Source organism: Onychomys torridus, chromosome 1 (assembly GCF_903995425.1).
Source record: "Onychomys torridus chromosome 1, mOncTor1.1, whole genome shotgun sequence".
Taxonomy (NCBI): Eukaryota; Metazoa; Chordata; class Mammalia; order Rodentia; family Cricetidae; genus Onychomys; species Onychomys torridus.
Genome location: NC_050443.1, coordinates 76,376,752 through 76,400,465, shown reverse-complemented (window position 1 = coordinate 76,400,465; position 23,714 = coordinate 76,376,752). Strand labels below are relative to the sequence as shown.

Below are 23,714 nucleotides of genomic sequence, written 5' to 3'. Positions count from 1 at the left end.
GGTAATCTGGATACAGAGGAGAATAATTATGACACACTTTTTCTCCAGGAAGTCACAGTCTGGTAGAAGGGACAAGCCACAATAAGGCATAGTACCAATAACAGTTCATATCCGCTCCAAGAACAAGCAAGTGATGATTATACTCAGAGGTATAGAAATGGCTTTAAGGAGTAAATCATCTGTGCCATTTTTGAGGAACCTTTACCTTGCTAGGATGAAGTTAGAAGCTTTCCAGTCTGGTATGGAGATATGTATAGAATCATGTAATCACATATGTAATCACAACATCCAGAAGACTGGAACAGGAAGATCATGTGTTAGAGGCTAGTACAGACTACATAGTAAGAACTTGTCTTATAAGAATAAAAGGTCAGCTGGGCATGGTGGAACTTGCCTATAATCCCAGCACTTGGGAGGCAGAGGCAGGTGGGGGTCTAGTATATATAGTAAATTTGATGAGTGCATTCCAGAGTATCAGAGAGAAAAGCTGAAATAAACCTAAAGTCCTAAGTCATTGAGACTATACTGATGACATTTGTATGGGAGTCTGGGAAAGTATCAGCAGGATGCAGATAACCAGAGGGTTCTGGGAGGTAAGGAAGGAGATCAGTTGTTAGCCCTCTCATTGACCAGGGAAGAAAAATCAGAAGGAACAGAGTTGGAGTGGATTCCATAAAACCTTAGAAATCAGTATGGGTGACTCCTCAGTTCTGGTTTCCCAAGACTGGGGAGTCAAGGCAGAAAGAGACTTGAAGAAGGAAGGTGAAACGCCCATTCTGGAATATGTTCACTGTTACTGTAGTGGTGTTCTGCCACTGCTTCAAGCATCCTCCTGGACTGCCAGATTTTTTATATCTATACCTAAACCAAACTTTTTAAATTGACAGATGCCATTGTGTCATTTTATTGTGTATAATGGTGGCCACCCTGCTTCTATGAGATAAGTGATTTATATTCCATTTGAGTGAGATCATGCAGTATCTTCTGTCTGCCTTACCTTCTGCATGCTTCCTCCAGCCTGAGCAGTATGTAGGTCCTTAAACTTGCCAAGTTGTGTCAGACATCTTTGGCCTCAAACTGGAATGCCTTTATTTTGTCTTGCTGCTTTTCTTTCCAGCCTCACTCAGATGTGCTGTCTGTGAAAAAGCCTTCCTGACACTCCACCCCACCACCGGGCAGACTCAAACTTGACTGTAATGATTTGCAGGGGTGGCACCTCCTGTGATTTCCAAGCACACAGCAAGTGGCATCCCTGTGTCCATTGTGTCAGGCCTAGACAGGAAGGAGGACATCAGCCAGTGCTTGTCAAATGAACAAATCAATGAGGACATCTGGCAAAGGGTTGGAAATTAAAAACAATAATAAAATAAAAAGCACCAAAGACAAATATGAACACACTGTACCTGCCATTGATTCTCTTGCCTCAGCTCTAATGTTCATCTATCCTGGGCCCTGCTATTGGCTGGGTTATATGTTTGGAATTGATTGGAACAGGAGAAAGAACACAGAAACCTAGGGAGAAAGGCTGGTAAATATTTTGGGACTGAAACAATACCTCTAGCCACCAATGGCTCAAGTTAAGGGGAACCTGGCCGTCACATCTGGTTCATATTTCTAAACTTCTGGGTGCTATTTTCTACCAACCATGCAATTTTTTTTGCCTGACTTCTATTTTTTTTAAATTAAGAAATTTTCCATGCATCCTACATGTCAGTCACCAATTCCCCTGTCCTCTCTCCTCCAACCCCCCAGCTCACCCCACCCCACCCCACCATTCCCATATCCTTCAAGGCAAGGTCTCACATGGGGAGTCAGCAGAGCCTGGTACTTTCAGTTGAGGCAGGTCAAAGCCCCTCCTCCCTGCACCAAGGCTGCACAAAGTGTCTCACCATAGGCACTAGGCTCCAAAAGCCAGCTCATGCACTAGGGACATGTCCCAGTCCCACTGCCTGCGGGCCCCCCAAATAGTTCAAGGTAATCAACTGTCTCACTTATTCAGAGGGCCTAGTCCAGTACCATGGGGGCTCCTCAGCTATTGGTCCGCAGTTTATGCATCACTGGCAATTTTCAGAAGTCACTTAGACCATCTTTCAGTACCAATCCCAAATGAGCCCCTTATACGAAGAAAGAAAACTGTGTCATGATCCTTGAAAAATGAGGTAGAGTACTTACCTCCCACGAATGCTTGTACTCTGCATTCAACAGATAGAGGCTGAAGGATCAGTAGTTCAAGCTAATCCCTGGCTACACAATAAATTCAAGGACAGCCCAGGATATGAGATCTTGCTGAGATGGGGGTGGAAAAAAAGTGGGAAGATCAATCAATCTATCTTTGTATCTGGAACCCTTCTGGCTACAATTTTGAGCACATATTTTCTCTAAAATGAGAATGCAATGCTGCACTTGTGAAGCTAAATGATGTATGTATGATTATGCATGATTATGTATGATGCTTTTGGTTAATCAAAGCAACTGGCAGAAGGAGTCAAGGATGTCTTGGCAAAGATCTTGGGAACTCACCAGCATGTCGACTTTACCTTTTACCCCCAATTTCTCTCTCACATACTGCTGCTGGCCAGTGATTGAAATCTTATCACTTGAAATTTACCCCTTCACTTTTTTTCCCCCCAAGACAGGCTTTCTCTGTATAGCTTTGTGCCCTTCCTGGAGCTCACTCTGTAGCCCTGGCCTCGAACTCACAGAGATCTACATGGCTTTGCCTCTTGAGTGCTTGGATTAAAGGTGTGCACCACCACTGCCCGGCGTCCCCTTCACTTTAAACAGAATGATGGCTTCTCATGGTTATGTGATCTGCCTCAATGTATCACCTCTTGCAGGCCTTAACAGCATCTTTGAAACAGAAGATAGACACCAGGTAAAATCTGTAGTGATGCCCCAAATACTAGTGGGCAAAATAGTGGGCAAAAATAAATTCAGGGAAACCAGTTTGTCTGCAAAGACAAAAGAGTTCTGTCTTAACACAGTCAGTTCAAAACTGTTTCCTTGGCAATAGATGCTGTTCTGGATGGTTACTTATTTTAGCTCAGAGAAAGGCCTAGATTTTGGAAACTAGCTATTTCAGCAGAAATATATCTTACCTAGTAGTTGACAGAAGTAAAGAAGGTATTACTACAGTAAAGAGTGATAAATAATGCATACTTTTATTTCCAGGAGATGCCGAACTTATCATAGCTTTATGACAGGGCACCTCACAATTTTTTTTAAAAAGTACATAGATACAAAGCTGGTGTAACTAACTTAGTGATTTATTTATTATTCTCTTTTCATAGTCCTGACTCAAAAGTAACTTTAAGGACTAAGAATTTTGGTGATTACATAAGCCAAGTAAAGTAAAAGCACTCTTTAAACAGCAAACATCATTCCTCCTTCTGGAGCAGTGAGTGTGTCATATCACACTAGTATGTGCCAGAACTATAGCAGGATGAAAGTCTGTTCACATCCTGACCAGCACTCTACAAAGTTAGACATCTGGAGATCAAGCAGACCTCAATATTTTTTTCTTGGAGACAGGGTTTCGTTATGTAGCTGAGGCTGGCCTGGAACTTTTAATCTCCATGCCTCACTCTCTAAATCCTGGAATCATAGGTATATACCACAGTGCCTGGTGTCACTGAGACATTAATTTGCATTCTTCCTTTTCTGTTTGTTTCCCTTTTACTTCTTTCTCTGGCCTTATTGATTCAGCTAAGCCTTCAAGAATGATATTGAGTAGCTGTAGGTTTGTCATACATAATCTTTATTATGTTGGCATGTTCATTTTATTTTTAATGTCTTCAGAGTGTTATGCTCAAGAGCTGATGAACTTTATCTAAGGCCTTTATTCTGTGTTACAGGTCTGGTGTGAATGGCTCTATAGGCTTTGGTGTTTAATATTTGGTCCCCAGATGGTTCTGTTTTGGCAAAGTGTGGGTCCTAACTGGAAGAAGTAAATTAGTGGTGTGGGGGCAGGCCTTGAGTGTGGTCAAATCTACTTCTGGCTCCGTCTGCTTGTTTCCTGACCCACTGAGATGTGAATAACAAGTTATGCCATATGCTTCAACAGCTAAGGACAGGGCTGTCCTACCATACCTTCCCTGCCATCATGGATCATATATCCTTAGAACTTCTCAGAGCTTTGGGGTTTTGTATTTTATATTTGAGACTTTGTCCATAATTGTGAGTTGTACTCATAGAGGCATAGTTTGACATGGTTTATGCTCTCAGTGGAACTGGAATTCCTAAAATGTCCTTCAAAGTTCCTACACTGCTTCTAAAACTCACCATTACTTCCTCTAGTATGCATTTTTAAAACCATGATCAAAACATTTAAAGCCCTTTAAGGATATCTCCCAAATCTACATTGATTTTGGTCTGTTCCTATATTCTGAATTTTCTTAACTATTGGTCAACATTTTACAGCTTTTTCCCAAGTCTAGGCATTTCTAATTACATGGTGAACATCTTGGGTCACATGTTATAGGCATTTCTTAGGTAAAGTCAGAGACATTGAATCTCTTATTTTACAGTTTAATATTCTTTTAGATTTCTTCTTTTTATTGCTATTATCATTAGATAATCTGCAACAGGGTTTGTTATGTTGAACAGACCGATCTAAAATTTGCCATGAAGCACAGGGTGGCCTTGATCATCCTGTCTCAGCCTCCTGAATATTGGCAGTACAGGCAGTGTTACCATGCCCAGCTTGTTCAAGTGTTTATTTTCCACCTATGATTTGGCCTATAACTTCAAAAAGCAGTAACACATTGATTTAAAAATGCATGGTCTTAGGCAAAAAGTTCCAAATGATATGAGAGTGATAGAGAAAATTAAAAATAAACTACAATAGTAATGGAAGAAATGAATTCTGGCCAGGAAGACTAATAGGCTTCCAGAGGAGGCAGTGGATGGGACAGGAACACTCTAGCAGCTAATTCCAGCAGACATATTTATGCATTTGTTCTTGGATGCTTTAGCAGTTCATGAGAGTAGAGGTTGGGGGAAATGTTAATATTTTATAAAGTCTTCTACTTAAAGTGTGACCTGCAGACAAGCTGCACTGGGATGTCTCTGGTGTTTATCACAAAGGCAGACTCTTAGGACCCAGACTAGGTATACTGATCCAGAAAGACAATCTCAATAAGACCTACAGGTATTTCAAAATTCAAATAGTAGGTACTTAAGTCTTTACTGGAATTAGCAATTTGTGATCTCTCATTCTGGGTTCCTAAGCAATCATACATGCTATAGACACATCCCACAGACAACTGAGTGTCTTAATACTAGATATTTTCTCCTTTATGATCATTAGTGACCTTCTGCATTAGTTATTCCCATTCTGCAGATAAGGGAATTGATGGTGAATATGGTTAAACAGGTGGCCTAAGATCACAAAGGAAGCAGTCGATCTCTAGAATTTGAGCTGGATGTGGCTGATTCTGAAGCCTGAAACATTCTTTTCATTATATCACCTGGCCTATCTCTCACCTGTGATTCAGGAGAAGCAAGTGGTAATTATAGGTCTATCCCTCATTAGTTCAGTGGTCTGAGCTACTTCACTCTATCTTTATAGAACTTAGCTTTCATCTTTAAGTTGGTAGAGGACAAACTAGTAAATGTTCACTTATGACTTGAGTGTTGGCAGCCTCTCTTGTGTGTGGTGGTGACTTAGGAAAACAGCAGCAGAGTGTCATGGTGTAGAAAAAATTACAGAACAGAGACAGTCAGAGTCTACCCTCCTCCTGCTATATATTAATTGCATGCCTCTGTTTTTTCACAATAAGACGGAGGTAAGTCACCTACATTGGCTGTCTCTCAGTTATTTTACTGGTTCAAGTGACATCATAAAATCATTTCCACATGTAAGAATTGTTATATTAATACTTTTGTTTGAATGTATGTGTCTTAATGACTTTTTTTCTGTGAAGAGACACCATGGCCAAGGCAACTCTTATAAAAGAAAGAATTTAATTGGGGACTTGCTTACAGTTTTAGAGGGTTAGTCCATGACCATCATGGTGGGAAGCAGATAGGCATGATGCTGGAACAGTAGCTGAGAGCTTTACATCCTGATTCACAGATAGCTGGCAGAGAAAGAGGCTGGACATTGCATTGGCTTTTGATGAGACACCTCCTTCAATGAAGCCAAACCTCCTAATCCTTCCTAAACAGTTCCACTAACTGGGGACCAGGCATTAAAATTTATGAACCTATGGGGACCATTTTCATTTAAACTACCACAGTATATATGTGTGTGCATGTGCAGGTAAGTGTATGCACATGTATGGAGGTCAGAGAATAACTCTTGGAAGTTGGTTCTGCTCTGCTACCTTGTGGGATTTAGGGATTGAAGTGACTCTACCTACCGAACCATCTTGCTGTCCTTTGCCTTAGTTTTAAAAACAGGGATTATACATTACTAAATTAATTTAGAAACATGATTTGTAATCTGGATATGGTTACAATTGAGAATTTATTTTGGCAAAGCTCTGTGCTTGATCCTTCTAACAATGAGAACAAAGCTAATAAAAATTAGTATAGGTCCTACACCTAGAATGGGTCCTAGAATGTTCTAAGATGATGGATACATCTTCCATCCCTGCTGTCTAGTCACGGCCACATGTCACACAAGAGTAATGGGCACTTGATGTATAGCTGGCTGTGACTACATCTAGAGTCACTGTGGCAATATACCTCTTACGTTGTTGTATATTAGGGTGTTTCTAGGAAGGTGAAACTGAAGAGGGAGACTCAACCTGTGTTTAAGGGGAACTTTTCTGTGGGCTGGAGTCCTGGAGTCAATCAAACAGAGAGAGTAGGCTAAGCATCAGTCTTTATCTCTACATCCTGATTTGGATGCAATAAAACCAGCTGCTACATGCTCTTGTCACTGTGAGCCAGAACAGGCCCTTCCTCCTGTAAGTTGCTTCTTATCAGGTAGGAGAAAAGTAATTAATACAGACATAACAGAGCAATTGAATTTTAAAATGTATCTCATTTGGATAATTTAAGGTTACATGGACATGTCTGAGTGGTAGTTGTTATAAGGAACAGCGCCACCTAGAGCTGAGAGTCACTCAGCAGGGTTAAGGTTTTCTAGCTGAACTCCTAAAGCCAGCAAGAAATTGATTGTTATGGTGTAGTTCTGAAACTTTATCCTCTAACGTATCTTCTTGGAGACAGGGTTTCTTTGTGTAACCTCTGGCTATTCTGGAACTTGCTCTCTAGACCAGGCTGGCTTTAAACGCTCAGAGGTCCTCCTGCCTCTGCCTCCTGAGTGCTGGGATTAAAGGTGTGCACCACCACCACCTGACTTCACTAATGCTTCTTTTCCCCAAAGCAAACATATTTTTTTTAAAAAAATAACATGATTGCTAATAATGAGATTAATAATTTAGCTGGAATTCAATGATGACTTTGTAGCAACATGGGTTAAAAATTATGAAGGTTACACAAACAATAAAATGTTCTGTTATTTATGTGTTTCTTTGCCTAAAAAAGTAAAAATTTTTACTCCCTTATCTTTAAAACTGAAATTCAGGAACTGAAAATAGAACCAGAGTGATCACATTCCCCCATGGAGGCCATGGCTGTCTCATACCTCGCATTTTCTGTCCTTTGGCTTATGCACTGGTGCAAGTAGAGATACTCCTGAGGTGCACTGGTGGACAAGGCAGACTGGATGTGACTTGACACAGGGGGCTCAAATGTGAACAAAGTGGGCTGGCTGGAGTGTGAAGGGACAGAGGACTTCCTTTCTCGGAGCAGCTGCTGACTAGAGCCGCTGAACTCAACTGGAGAAGACTGGGGACCATGACTGGCTGAAGAAAGGTTTCTCAGGGAGTCTGTGAAAAGAAGAAAGAGCTCTGTGAGTGAAATAAGGGAGCAAGGTGGTAGTGGTGCACGCCTTTAATTCCAGCACTTGGGAGGCAGAGGCAGGCAGACCTCTGTGAGTTCACGGACAGTCAGAGCTACACAAAGAAACACTTTCAAAAAAACTGAAAATAAAACAACAACAACAACAATAAAATTGAACAAACAATTGAAACAAGGAAAGGAAAGTGTCCTTATCCTAAAGACAATGGTCAGAGGAAGAGAAAAAGTATTCTGATAAGAGACAGCATGTGGCTGCTACATTTTCTCCTTCCTACACTCACTCCATCTTGCCAAAGAGACAGGTTGGGCTGCCTGAATATCTTGGCTGAATGGGAGATGAATTACACCTCTGAATTGTTTAGGAGTAGCCTGAAGGCCAGGCTGTTGTGACCCAGTCCTGGTCTACCCCAGAGCAGGTTTACCTATTCACCTCCAGGAGAGTGATGCTGCCATCAAAAAGATTAGACTCTGGATGGGCGAGTACTATGCTTCCTTCCTGTTGGTGGCTTCTGTGGGGAGCAGATGAAGTCTGGAGTGAATGTATATTGTTGACATGGACCCCAATGACTGACCCATAAGAATGGCAAAACCTTCTTCAGGTGAGGCTCAGAGGCATGGCAAAGCTTTCCTGTGGTCTAAGTAACAGTGTTTATGGATAAGTAACCAGTGTGTGCAAAACTGGCCAATGTGTGAAAAAACTCACAACCTCAGCTTCCTCCTCCTCAATGACTGTACCCTAAGACTGCTTCCCTACAGAGACCTCCTACCTATACAAGCTAACTTCACCTCCTGTGTTGTACATAGTAAATAGGGCTGTGTTTCTGGTTTGTAGGTGTCCATCAGAATGAGCACAACCCACCAGATTCCAGCTTTCTGTAGGTCTAGTTGGCCTGGAACTCGTTATGTGATAGGTTAGTTTCTAACTCACAGAGATCTGCCTGCCTCAGACTCCTGAGTTGTATGTCACCATGTCTGTCTGTCTGGCTAGCCTTTCTGCATTCTCGTGTCACCCCAGGCAAGGTTTCTAGGACCAAGCTGTGGAGGACGTAACAGTTCCTGCTGTTATTACCCCCTTGAAACTTCTGGCTTTGCTAAATGAGACATTGCTTACCTAAGACTTGCTGAGTAAGGTCCAGAACTGTGCCTTTCTGCAATAATGAGAAAAGCACAACTGAATGCCATGCTGTCCCTTTAGACTAGACCCCTGCTCATCCTGGTGCTCTTCCATGTCTTCCAAGGACAGCTTTGTTCTCTGTTCCCCAATTTTCTCTTTCCACTGGTCCATCTTTGTTTCTTCTTATCTCAAACTCTCCTCTGTTATGTTAGAAAGGAAGTGAGGTATATAGGACAGATAAAGGCCTAGAGTACTACACCCAAGCATTATTCATTGGGCTGGCTCTTTAAGCTTAGTTCAGTTTCCAAAGTCTGACCTACTTCCTGCTTTCTCTCCACACATAAGCAAAGCAGATGGAAGCATCTTCAGTCTGTGAGCACAGCACCTCTTTTGTGGTTCTTTGTTTCCCCTTATGCTGCTCCTTCATCCTGGGTTTCATCTCTACACTTCTAGCAAGCTTATATGAAGACTTCCTATGTAGATGCTATATTCCCACAAAACCCTCCTGAATGCTTATTTTCTTTCTGGGTGCTGCCAGGTTTCAGCTCATGCTTTCTTTAGATCTGTGGTCACTCTGCTTTCTTGTTCTTGGTTTCTGAGGTTTGTTGGTGTGTCAGTGAGGTTATTGCTTATACAGTCCCAGCACTTACCTAACAAAAGTCCTATATAGAAGGTTTTCATTCTATGATTATATAAGAAAAACATTTGGTATTTAAAAATTCCAACAAACTAATGTTCTTAAGAAATAAAGGTATAAAGATATAAATAAATTCAGGTGATATGTTAGGTAGGGAGGAATATTTTGGGGATGATGCCTTTCTAGAGTTATTCAAATTCTATCAGAAGAGACAGGTTTTTTAGCTACTCTTCATTTACTGACTGACCTATTTCAGGCTGTACCATCCAAATGGCCCAAGGCAGGATCACCAGCTCATTAATGCTCTACAGTGCTAATTACTCTCTAGTCACTCTGAATACTGGAAAGGGCATCTTCTGTCAGGGCAGAAAAAAGAAAGCCAAGGAGCCTCTGGGGAAAACTGCTCCACAACAGCTGTATTGATCTCCAAAATGAATTCCTATAACAGGTCTCATAGTGACCAGGATGTTTGTTAACAGAATCAATGCACTTATTATTCCATTAGATTTGCAAAATGAACTCTCTAATGGTGGATGGGAGGAGGTTTATACAGTGTACATATTTACATGCAGCCACTCACATAATCACATAAGATGTAAAACTTAAGAAGAAACAGCCCAAATTGCCCACTAACTAATGAGTGGCTAAATAAAATGCGACAGTCCACACAGTTGACAATTAGACACACAAATGAATGGAATACACACTATTTTGATGAACCTTCAAAACAATATTCTTTGTAGAGGACTCTAGTTGTAAAAGATTAAAACAAGACAGTATAATTTATGTGCAATGTTTGGAACAGACAAATCCACAGACAGAGAAAGCAGGTACAATAAACGCTTAAGACTGAGCATGGGGTAGGGGTGGGGGGCAGTCAAAAGGGAGAGTGCCTGCTAATGACCATGAGGTTGCTTTTGGAACAATGAAATATTCCTAAAATTAAGGCTGGGGAGATAGCTGCACATCCATATAAATACACTAAAACCCACTGAACTGTATATTTAGTAGGTGAATTTAATAGTATGTGAAAGAAATCTCATTAAAGATTTAAACATACAGTTTGATAATTTTTCAACAAGCTAAATACACCTATCCCCTCTAAAAAGTTAAATCTATATGACTCAGCAGTCCCACATGTAGGTATATGTCCTAGAGAAGTATAAAATTGTGTCTATAAAATGAACTTGTACAGAAATATGTTCAGGTCAGTGAGTAAAGATGCTCATTGCCAGTCCCGGAAACCTGGATTTCAATGCCAGGATCAAGCTTTACCCACTAAGCTATCATACTAACCCAAAATCAGAAACTAGATTGGTCAATCATAACTAGGTTGGTCAAGGATATATAATGAGACCCTGTCTCAAAAAAACAAACAAAAAAAATAATGCCAGTCATGGTGGCATACTCCTTTAATCCCGGCACTAAGGAGCAGAACGCAGAAAAATCATGGTATGTTTGATGCCATCCTGGTCTACACAGCAAGTTCAAGCCCAGTCAGGATTGCACAGTGAGAATCTGCCTCAAAATAAAACATAAAGCTCATCTGACCTTTATTTTTCCTTATTTCCTTTCTGAAGTGAAAACTGAACACTTTGTAAACAGTCTTCACTAGAGTGTTATATACTTGAGTAAGAGACATTCCCCTCTTTTATATTTTCATCATCCCATATCCGCTCCTTTACCCGCTTCACCCCATAATTAGAGCAGGGCAATATGACTTGGGGACCCCAGTGAGTTGGAAAATCCTTTCTACACAGTGCCCCTCATGTCTGGACAGGAGCCCGTTCACCCAGACCCCAAGTCTGGCTCTGCCATCATCTGACTGAGATCATGCCCGGTTTGGAGATTTAGTTCCTGGCTTCAGAATTGGGAGGATAGTACTTGGATTGTAATCCCTACGTTATGGGGCTGTTTTCAGAGTCAAGGTCAGAGTGTAAAAGCAGATCATGCACATACATAAAGTGTTATTAAGATTTGTTTTTATTGCCTGGAAAATTTGAAAGAGAAGAAAATACGGTACAAATAAAGGAAAACATTAGACAATGTATATGGCTGGGATGTTTTAGGTATGAGATGGACATGCTGTTGCAGTGTTGTGTCCTGGGTGGTTAGGAAGGTCAGTAACACAGCAAGAAGAAAAGGGAGGTTTCCAGACTCCTGGCCTGGCTTCTATCTCTAAGTCTAGATGAAAGATAATGGCTGCAAATGTCTGAGTCAATTTGTTTTCTTCTAAGCAGGGTTTTATTTTTTCCTTTTCTTCCTGACTTCCTTTTAGGGATCTACAAAATCACTCCTCTTCTTTTCCACAACCACCCCTGGGAGGGCTGCCCAACAGGCAAGTACTCCTCCTACCTCCTTACAAAACTGCAGTGTAGGAAAGCTCAGAGGGATAGTGTAAGAGCTCTGCCCAGGCCATGCCAGCCATCAACAGGCTAGTGATAACAGAAGCAGGAAAGGAGAGTTGTCAGGGTTTTCTGGAAAAGATGATTTGCCATATAATGACCAGTTCTCTTATCTGAGTGCCCTTTTATCTATATCCCTTCTTTCCAAATAATCTGCATCCCTAAAAGTCTCAGTGGGTCTCAGAATCTAGACGCAGGGAGACCAAAATACTGGAGCCTAGGCTTGACCCAAAGCTTAGGCTCTCTAACTCTGAGCTCTGTGGCTTGGACATAGAAGGGTTACAGATCACTCTATAGAAAGCATTTAGCACAGTACTCATCCCTTCTTACTGTGAGACCTTGAGAGCACCAAGAAGGACAAGTTGGATCCACAGGTAGCAAGATGACAACTGCCATTATTCTAGTCAGCTACCCTAGATGCTACACGGGGAACTAACAAGAACAGAGAGAGTAACAGTGCCCAAAAGTTACAGCTACTATTTACTAAGCACTTACCAAGCATTTCTGGTTACCCAGTGAGGAAGTGCTCTTTCTGCTTTTTGTAGAGTACATGAGTTTGGTTCTCAGCACCACATTGGGCAGCTTACAACTACACATAATTCCAATTCCAGGGTGATTTGACATCTCTGGCTTCTTTAAGCACCTGTAGTCATATACCTACACACACGTCCAAGCTACAGAGCTCAGAAAGTTAAACGAAGGAACAAATACTTTCAAGCCTTCTCTTTGTAACACCAGAATTGTAAACTGAAAGCCATCCGTGTTCTGACTGGCTCCTCACAACAAGCACTCACAACTAATTCCCAAGCAACATGTAACAGAAAGAACACTGGAAGAGACTCTAAAGACGTGGATCCAAGTTCTAAAATCACTTCCCTTTTGTTCAGGGCAAAACTTTGAATATCTTTATATGCCTGATTTCCCTCACTGTCATGTCAAATGCCAAGGAGGCTCTGCAGAATTCTTTGAAGGATTCAGTGAGAGGAAATGCAGGCATCAGCATATTTGTTTTATATTGTTTTGTGCTCTGCTGAGGATCAAACCCAGAGCCTAATACATGCTAGTTGAGTGCTCTACCACTCAACTATAGCACCCATTCAATAAAAAGCAATTATTTAATTCTCAATAAATTGTTGTTGGTTTTTATTCCAAGAAGTGGGATGGTAGAGGTGAACTTCTAAAGGTCTAACAAGAGAAAATGGTTGATGAAAGAGTTTTGAAAACAGAACTGTAGAGAATCCTAAGTGGTGAGTATTCCTATTTAAAGCTAACTAGAAAACCAGATGGGTAGAGAACGAAAAAGATTCAGAACCACTGACAAGTATGAAGGACAAGGCTGGATGGGCAGTTCCCAGTCATTTGAACTCAGAACCACAGGCTTGAAATTATTTACAAAGGCATAATTCTCAGAGCCTTTAGATACATACTATAATTAAGAAAGCAATTCCTAACTATAAGAGCAAATAAGTATAAGGGCTCCACTGAATAACCTTATTAAGTGGCAAACAGAAGGTTCTCTGGAGTCCAATTCTTCATTTACCACTGCTATTCTTCCCCAAATCTTTCATTTACAGTTCAAGGAATGGTGGCCCACAGAAGGGAAATTACATGTCCAAGGCTCTACATTGAGATCAGAAATGAACCGTGGAATTAGAATTCAAATCTCTTGGTTTCAAAGAAAGTTGTATCACTATGAATGAGGTGGTATTCTCCATAGTGTGTGTATCTATAAGAAATCATAAGATCTGACCACCAGAACACTGGCTTGCTGGAGGGTTGTTTTGGTCAAAGTTGTGCAGTAAATAAACATCTGTTAGATCAAACTTAAAGACTACTATAAATAATTCTCCAAGTTCAAAAATACGTTTTCTAGTGTTTATAATCACCACAAAGCAGAAGAAGTTGAAAGAGGTGGCAGAGATTGACAGAAACATGAGATCCCAGGAGACCTTTCTGTGACTACAATTCTCTAAGTGCCTCTATGGAAAAATATTAGAAAGAACATCTCAGTGCTTAGGACAGCCAAGTTAGAACATCCTGACCTTGGTGCATATGATTCCGAGGTATATATTAGCAGGAATTGATTCTGTAAAATGCACAGGGGAAAGGCAGAGAGTGGCTGTAGCTTAGTGCTGTGGCACTTGTTTACATATCCTTAGAGAACTCTTTGCCCCACATTACTCTCCCCTCTTAGAGACATAAATGCCTTGCATCAGATCTCTGTTTGGAATTATTCAGGCCTTTCTTCTCATCTTTCACAGTACTTAGTTTCGGTGTATACGTAAGTTGGAAATTCACAAATCTGCCATAAAACAAGACTACAAGCATTAAAAATCAGGCTCTAGGTCATTGTTTCTCGGACAATGCTTAGCACAGTGTTCCAGGCATAGCAAAACCTTGGAGTTGGGTAAGAAATCAGTTGTCAGAATTTTTTCCTCCCTTGATCAGCAGAATGAAAGAGCAGCCCTAGGTCCCAAATTCACACTGTTTTCCCTGTGTGAAGTGTTCTGGGCTGTGTATGTTTCTGGTTTTGGACAGTAAGTTTTATTTAACTAGGCACTGTCCTGCTTATTTGAGAGTGGTTGTGTTAACAAGCTTTGCTCTCACCTGACCAAGCACACTTACCTACCTTTCTCCTGTTCCTTTCTTGGGGGATTGGATTGGTTAGGGGTCCCTGTTGGAAGGTAGTTCCCTCAAAGTGTTCCCTTATACTTGAAATAAAACTGTTTTGGGGGGTTGGGTGGGGGGAGGAGTACTGGGCATGGAACCCAAGGCCATGTGTGTTTGCAACCACTAGAATGAAACACTTATCATTTTTGGGAGTCATGAGCATTTACTGTAGGCACTATACTAGAAATCGCAGGCCAGTCTCACAGGGTGGATCTTATCCATGATTTATAAGCTCACACCACAGAAGCAAAGAGCTCACTTATATTCACAGGAGTCCTATCAGCCTCCCCCTAAGGAAGTCTGGGAACCCATTAGTATTCCTGGGGGGAATCAATCTATCCATTGGGTACCATAAATTTTAGGGATGCATTTTGAACCTTGAAAACTTCCCACAAAAATATAAAAAACCATTAGCAATACTTAAAGCTAATCAACTTTGTAAGGGAGAGTTTTTGCTCCTTTCACAGGGACTGTCACTAAGACAGTGTGGCAACTGGTGTTAACTCCAGTGTCAGACAGAACTGTGGGAGCTCACTGAGAATCCTTAGCAGTGGGATAACTGAACAATAGCTTAAGCTGATCAGTTTGGATGTGGGATTGGGAGTCTAAGAGCTCTACTTTCCCTAGGGAACTAGGAAGCATGCAAAAGCATCTAAATGGAAACTCTGGCTTCAGGAGAGGCTGTGTGATGTTGGAGAACGTACTTGAGATTTGGAGACTGAATCTTGGTGTGCTTTCTATGAAACTGAGTGAGCCTAAACTTAATTTGTAAAGTTTGTAAAGACTACTAAAGTTTTCTAGAAAGAAACACCCATAGTCCCTGCACATAGGTGCTCTAAAATCTCTCTCAGTATCTCATTTGTAGGAGGAATCTGGTATGGAAGGAGATCTTGAACTTCTTGTTCCCAAACTTTCAATGCCTGACTAGACAGGACCTGTCCCAGGGTGTAAATGTAGTCCACTGGCCTTTGTGCGACAAGTCAAGGACTTCAGGCACGCGAGCTTGGTAGGATTGAGTTTGCAGCTGGCAGCTCCTCCTTAGCCACTGCCTCTATTTTGCAGCCACAGTCGTTGTCTGCTGCTACTGCTCTAGCCTCCCACTCACCCCACAATCCTTCTCTTCATGTTCTATCATCTCTACTTTTTTCCCACTAGTATCCAAAAAAGGAGAGCTATAATTTTAATATGACCAGGAGGGCAAACACATTAATATCATAGGTACTACAAAGGCCTGTCATAGCTTGTGCAATGCTAGTTCCATTACCCTGTTAGATATGAGGCAGCGAGAAGAGATGAGAGGCACATGCTATATGAATCACAAAGAACTGCAGAGATATCCAGCAGAATTAAAAGCACAACTATTTTCATACTACTAATCAAACCACAGCAAAGAGGCCTTTCCTCCCACCAGACTTAGCCAGGTTTCCAGTCAGTCCTTATTATCAGGTCTTATTCACCAAAGCACATTTACTCATTTTGTTTTTCATTGTCTCTTTCTCTCTCTCTCTCTCTCTCTCTCTCTCTCTCTCTCTCTCTCTCTCTCTCTCTGTTTTTTGAGACAGGGTTTCTCTGTGTACCTTTGCACCTTTCCTGGAACTCGCTTTGTAGACCACGATGGCCTCGAACTCACAGACATCCTCCTGACTCTGCCTCCCGAGTGCTGGGATTAAAGGCGTGCACCACCACCCCCCAGCTCATTTACAGGTTTGGACTCTACATGTCCTGATCACTTCTGATGCCACAATGTGGTGCCATAAAAACATGCTTTTGAGCTGGCATAGTGGCACATGCCTTTAATCCCAGAACACAAGCAAATCTCTTGAGCCTGGTCTATATACTGTGTCCCCACCTAGCCAGAGATGTACAGCGAGACCCTAGCTCCTAATGTGGGCAGCACAGCTGATGGACAATCTGGCTAGCCAGTCTTCTGTATCTTTTCCTCCCATGTTCACATGGAAGCTACCCTTGTGAACTGTTCTCATCATACCAACATAGGCCTATTTCTATGAGACATGGGAATTGTTTAACAGAAACCTTTGGCTGGAGAACCTGCACTGACTGGCTGAGGTTATCTTAGCCCTACATTGAAGCCTAGTCCTTTTTCTTGCCTTCTCTTCCTTACAGGTGTGAGGCCAGCAATCTATTCTTCAGTGTTACCAGCTTCCTCTTGCTCTCTTCCTCACAGTAATTCATCTAGTAATCTTTCAGGATATCTAAACTTTTATAAACACTGAGTGGACAAAATAGTGTTTGATGACCAAATGATTGCTTCTTATCTACCCATGGCCAAGTTTCCCAGCTAGACACCCAACTGTGTTGATACTAACACAGACTCTAGAAGGTATGAAGACATCTGTCCTGAGGCTGAAGAAACTGAAGCTACTGCTTAGGTCAAAGACAAAAGCTGGATCAAGTTGAAATTACAGGTCTCTAGAATTCTCTGGGATGTCTTGAAGGAATAAAGGGAGATTAGTCCTCAATAAAGAACGGAGATAATAGCCAGGCAGGGGTGGGGCATGCCTTTAATCTCAGCACTCAGGAGGCAGAGACAGGAGGATCTCTGAGAGTTTGAGGCCAACCTGGTCTACAGAGCTAGTTCCAAGACAGCCAAGGCTACACAAAGAAACCCTGTCTCAAAAAAACAAAACAAAAGGAATGGAGATAGTGATAACTTTCTTCCAAGTCTCCGTCTGTCTGCTGAAGCTTCCAGATGGGCACTGTGACATTTGAGTCAAGGAACTGTGTCCAGAATTTAATGGGATCTGATTTCCTCTTCTGGTACCCAGGCATACATGCAAACAGAGCACTCACACCTAAAAAAAAGACATAAATAAATAAAATAAAAAATAATATTAATAGCACAGGTTCTAGGGCCAAATAATTGGGATGTGAATTTCAGCTCCTTTGTTTTCAGTTGTGTGAACTAGAGAAAATTATTTTACTTCTCTGTGCCTCTCTCTGTTTCCTTATTTGTAATATGGGAGTGACAGTAATAAAAATTATCTAATTTAAGAATTGTAAGAATTATAATCTGGAAGATGCTTAGAACACTGCCTGTTATACAGTAAACCCTAGCAATTTGTTGTTTTCACTGTTAGTAGTAATGCATTTAAAGAGACACTTGCCTAGAATGGGGAAAGCTCTGGGTTTGATCCCAAGGACTGCTAAAACATAAAAATCTTGGTCTCTGAACAAGTATAATGCACTTCAAATCAAGAATGTTAGTAGTCTTTATTTGTTAAACAAACTAATCATATACAACAAAAATTGTCTTAAGTTTGAACAAAAGAGAGACAAGAGTTATTTAGGCTACTATAGATTTCAAAAGTAGCATGATATTCAAAGGGCTGTCGTGAGCTAGGCTGATGGTAAGCACTTGTAGCCCTAGATTCTTGGAATATGCTGAGGTAGGATTACTTGAGCCCAGGAGTTTGGAGACCAGCCTGGGCAACATAGTAAGACCCTCTCTCAAAAACAAAGACAAAATAACTTCAAAACAACAAAGAAACCAGAATAAAATCACATGAACAGCAGCAACAACAAAAACCCACTAAAGGTATATGAAGACCATAGAGAAAGACAGCAGAAATGTACTAGCCATACATACAACAGATATTTAATATGTGATTATTGTGTATTAATATTATCTATACTCCATTTTAAGGAGGTTCTTAGTCTTCATAATAATCTTGCAAAGAGTTTTTTTTTTTATTTTACTGATGAAGCTCAAAATTGAGGCACAGAAGTAAACCAACTTAAATGACATGTTAAGACTGAACCTACCAATATGATTCTATGATACTGTGTATGAAGTAGGCTTTCTAAGGGCTGGGGATATAGTTCAGAGGTAGAGTACTTGCCTAGCATACAACAGTATCTTGGGTTTGATACTCAGAACCATAAAAAATCTATATTATTGCATATATGCATATACAATATCTCCTGTTTCTTAGATGGGGTCCTCCTGTATAGCACAGGCTGGCCTAAAACTAGGATCTTCCTGTGCCACCATGTGTAGCTTACACACAGGTATTTGAAAATGTAGCATGCTGTCACAATCAACATTATTTGTAACACTGACTGAAAGGAAGACCCCTGCTTTTTCATACTAGTCTTGCTAGTCAGCAGCATGATCTTGAACAAACCTGCCCCCCATCTTGTGATCTCTGGATGTGCTCTCATTTGAAGAGTCAGAACTAAGCACTCTCTTAGGACCTTTCAGGATCTCCTACTCCAGAAATCTCACATCCTATCCTATTTATTCCTTTTTGTCTTGGCTAGTTGTTCTGGATAATGGGTTTAACCAATTACGCATGAAGAATTATGTTCATTGTACTCATCCAGAAAAGGGGTGAGGAGGTGGCAAATAAGAAAACAGTAAAGACTTGGTACATATATCAAATAAATTAAGGTTTTCTCTTCTTTTTTTAAAAAAATTCTACTTACATACCATTGTTTCAATATTTAGAATTTCAGTTATTTTGGTCTCACTCCTATGAATAACGTTAGAATTTCTTTTTTAAAAATGTGTATATGGGTGTTGCCTGCATATTTGTATGTGTACCACACACATGCCTGGTGCCTATGGAGATCAGAAGATTACATCAGATGCCCTGGAACTGGAGTCACAGACAGTTGTGTGCTACCATGTGGGTTTTGGGAATTGAACCCAGGTCCTCTGGAAGAATAGCAAGTGCTCTTGATTGTTGAGCCACCTCTCCAGTCCTGAAGTTAGAAATTTTAATGCTCCTTTCCTATTCCAATAGTACATTTCTCAAAACAATGTTCAGAAATGAGTTAGAAGTGTTAAAACAAAGTAGGGTATACAACAATTTTCAAAGTTATAGCCAAACACTGAAGCTAAATAATTTAAGTGAACTGTATCACAATATCTATTTCTACTAGTGGCCACATGGGGCTTGATATTGAATCTTAATTCAGAAACACAATTTGAAAAATGGAATTTTCACATTTTATATTAACCTAATTAAAAAAGATATAATTTGGCACAGAGTTAGCCATTGTTCAATTAATAGTATGTAATCTTGCTAAAAATGAGGCAGAGCCATGAAGTAGAGTCCAAGCCAAGTGTGGACTATAATCCCAGCACTTGAAAAGCTGAGGCAGTCAATCTGAGTTCAAGAGCAGCCTCAGGTACGTGCTTCTCAAACCCAAACAAAGAAATGGTTTACAAAGGAAGTTTGGCTGAGAGAATAAAGAAGCAGGTACTCCATGGTACAGGCTGAATGGGTAAACAGAACAGAGACTGAGGTATCACTTAAAGCTGTGGGCTGCAGAGTCCGAAATGAAGAGGAAACATGTGTGGAGAAGCAGAAGCAGATTTTCTTCAGAAATTCAGGTGCTCAGACCACTAGAAACTCAGACATACTCCAGTGGGCAGTGAGTCTGTGGGCAATTACTGAATGTCTGTGAAGACTGACCTGTGAGTAGAACTAAATTAAAAACAGGACAGGTCCATCTTAGGTGAGACTGAAGACTGCAAAAAGGTTAAAGGGCAAAGAAAAATAAGACAAATATCTCAGAGCTGATCTTAACTAGAACAGAGGACTAGGGTCAGAACTCAGCCAAGGGGACAAGGGATCCCCAAGAGTATGGATATCATGCTGGAGTGGTGTGTGTGTGTGCACTGAACTCGATAGTGATGTTCAGCAGCCTGGGCATGAGTGTAAAAGCAGAGGTGGGGACTGGGTCGTCTTGACACTTAGCAGCATCTTTAAAGCACTGCTTCTGAATGCTTCCATTCTACTGATGAGTTTAGGCACAGCCTCTGTTTTTTCATCTGTGTGCTTTTAGAAATGGCCATTTAAAAATGGATAATGGAAATACCCATCTTCCAGAAATCATAAGGCCTTGGATATCCGGAAGTTTACAGAAGAAAGAAAGAATCTATTGGTACCAATCTACACAGGGTAAAATCTCACTGCCTAACATCTATATCTCTGTCAACCTAGAAAAGTTGTGGTTCCAATTCAAATATAAACCAAGCTGGCTTTGTAGATGGAGTTGGCTCACTTCTTCTCTAAACCCAAGCATATTGATTTAAAAAAAAAAAGTTTGAGAGATTCTTCAGTCTCATATCAGAAGAGCCCTACGGTGTGAGACAGAAGGAAACCAATAAAAAGGGACCATTGTCTTCAAGATTCAAGTTCTCTCCATGCTTACTCTTGATTTCTCAGAATCCCTTCTTACATGTCATGTTATCTTTAAATCCAAACTTTCCATTTTGATAAAAAAAAAAATAAGTTTTTCCAATAGCAATCTCTGAAGTCTCCAAAAGCAAAATGGGGCCCCAACAACAACTCTACCCAATCCAGAATGATGCCATGGTAATCATCATCATACTACACTTCTTGCCAGAATTTCAGACAATCTTACTCATTACTCTGAGGCTTGTTGTGGAAACTACAGTTAGTCTAACTGAGATTTAACTATCTGAGCTTTCTCATAGTGCCCAACAGAGATTCCATCACCCCTTAAGCAGCAGGAAGAAATTCTAAAAAAATGACGCCACTTCTCCCTAAGGTTTCATATTTCTCAGGGTTATGGATGATGGTTATAAGGTTGGGGGTGGAAAAAATATTAAACTCAGTATTCTCCTTAAGAAAAGAAAATGAGTCTCAAAAAAGAAGGGAAAAGAAGAAATGGAATGGATAGGTATAAGATATTATGGTAGATTATTGTATATACTAGTAAAAAATTTAGTAAAATAGCAGCTTTAGATAATTTGCATTGTAATTTGCACTGTTATGGATTCTTATACATTGGTACAAATGTAAACTATTTTTATATTCCTGTTTAAGATAATTTGTATACTAACATAAATACAGAACTGTATTTGTTATAGTGTACATATATTTCTACTCTTATTTATAATATTTGTATATTGATACAAATGTAAATTTATATCTGTCATACTGTATGTATGTTCTACTTCTGTTTATGATGTTCTATATATTGATATAAATATTTAAGATTATTGTCATATTGCATATCGCACTATAAATTACTACCTCTGTTATAAATATCTGGTGTATTGTCACAATTTTGAAGTCATCGTCCTTTACTGTACATTTGCTTATAGACTGTTTACAGGAAGCCTTAGTCCTTAGGTTATTTTTGTAAATAAGACTTATAGATTTATAGTCACCTATGCTTGTCAATTCTTTAGTTAGGTTATCCAGATTTACAGATACATAGATCAAATGGACAGGTAATCTTCAAACACTTCATAGACTTAGAGAATATGGCATTTTAAATAACTTAGAATTCTGTTGACATGAGACACAATTAGTCATGGCAGCACCAATTTGATCCCGAGAGAACAATGGGCTTCTAAGACATTTCCATTTGGAAGTTTGTCTTCTTGGCACACAATGGCCTATTGGGCAAAGAACTGCCCTTGCCTCAACTGCTGACAATACAAGTGCTGTCCTTCTGGACAAGCAGGACACAAGAAAAAGTGACTTCTGAACTCTGCCAAGACAGGGTAAGATGTTCTTTCAGAATTCCTGCTTCTGAAAATAGCTGTCAGATACTCTAGGCCTGTAGCCAATTTGAATGCACCAACAATACTGAGAAACATTAGGTGACTGTCCAGGCTGCCAGCTGTCTCTGTCTACTCTTACAAGATTCCTAAAAGTTGCTTGCATCCATCTTCCACTTCTCAGGTACCATTATATTCCTTCTCAGGTCTTTGATGGGATTGAAGACTAACAGTTATAGTTACAACTTAGTGTATGTATGTGTATATATATATATATATATATATATATATATCTTAGAAAGATAGAATATATCAAGTATTTGATTCAAGTTCTTAAGGAAAGGACACCTCTTATAATGATCTTTGTAACATGCCATTTACCTACACTCTAGACCTCTGGATTTTAGTATGTGTCTCTTGCTTCGCATTGGTTGTAGTTCCATCTTATCTAGGTCATTATCCCTCATTATTCCTGGACAATATTTGATAACCATCCTTTGTATATAGTCTTGCATTAGGTTAGAACCTTCTTATTTAGACAAAAGGGGGATGTAGTGGGTAGCCATTCCAGCTTTGATCTGGAAGTTCCAACCGCCATTGAGGCTTTGGTAACTGTCACGTGAACAATGCAGGTCCAAGAGAGGACCCTGAAGACCTGAAATCTGGATGTGTGGGCTCTCTTGGTTCCTGGACCCTGGACGCTGGAGGTACACCAAGCAGAGTTCTCCAGAGAACACCACTGGACTGTGCTACACCTTTTCTAGACCCTGCAACCTAACTATCCCTTCACTAGTAAGTTAACCCACAAAATAAACCTCCCTTTTTAACTACGTGTAGTTGCCTTAATAATTTCACCAATACCAAATCCTAAGAATAACTATCTATAACTAGATGTTTAATCAGACTCAAGATTTTCAAAGATCCAAGATGGCAGCTTAATACAGACACCACTTACCACCAAATACAAAAATCTAGTTCTATGTCTCATCCAAAATTAAAGTTAGATAGAACTTTGGAATCTACTATGGCAATTTAACAATCATTATTGCCTTCCCTCATTATGGAGAATCAGAAGTCCTCCCTGAATAACAACAAAAAGGAGGTGTGGGAGCAGGGAATTTTAAGTTATAGTTGGGAGCTATCCCAAGCTGCTGGGGCTGAGAATTTGGGACCAGACTGGTCCTACCTCTCAGTCTGTGGGTTTTGGCAGGTAACACTAGACTTATTCTATGCTGCCTGGCTAGAGGGTGAGGGGAAGTGTCTCATATAAATAGACAGAGCAGGAAGAAGGATCAAGGCATAGAATGGAGAAAGTGGTCATGTTTTTCCCAGTCACCTTTTCCTCCTCCAGAGTCTGGACATCTCTGAAGGTCAGGGCTGGGGCCTGTTCCAGGACAATGCAGTAAGTTCTATGAAGATTTATGGAGTTTATTTTCAATGAAAGACTTGTTCTTCGAGTAACTAGACCCAGTTGTAAACAAAAAAAAATAAGTGAAAGACTTACAAAGGAGA

General features: G+C 40.4%; 1 protein-coding gene across 1 annotated transcript in view; it reads right to left on the bottom strand.

Annotated features, from left to right (window-relative positions):
- Window positions 1-7,519: 7,519 nt before the first annotated feature.
- Gab2 (GRB2 associated binding protein 2) overlaps window positions 7,520-23,714 on the bottom strand; it is a 30,283-nt gene continuing 14,088 nt past the window's right edge. The window contains exon 2 of the mRNA XM_036168062.1: window positions 7,520-7,841. Coding sequence (XP_036023955.1) covers window positions 7,534-7,841 — 308 coding nt within the window. The 3' untranslated portion in view covers window positions 7,520-7,533. The remainder of the gene's footprint in view (window positions 7,842-23,714) is intronic.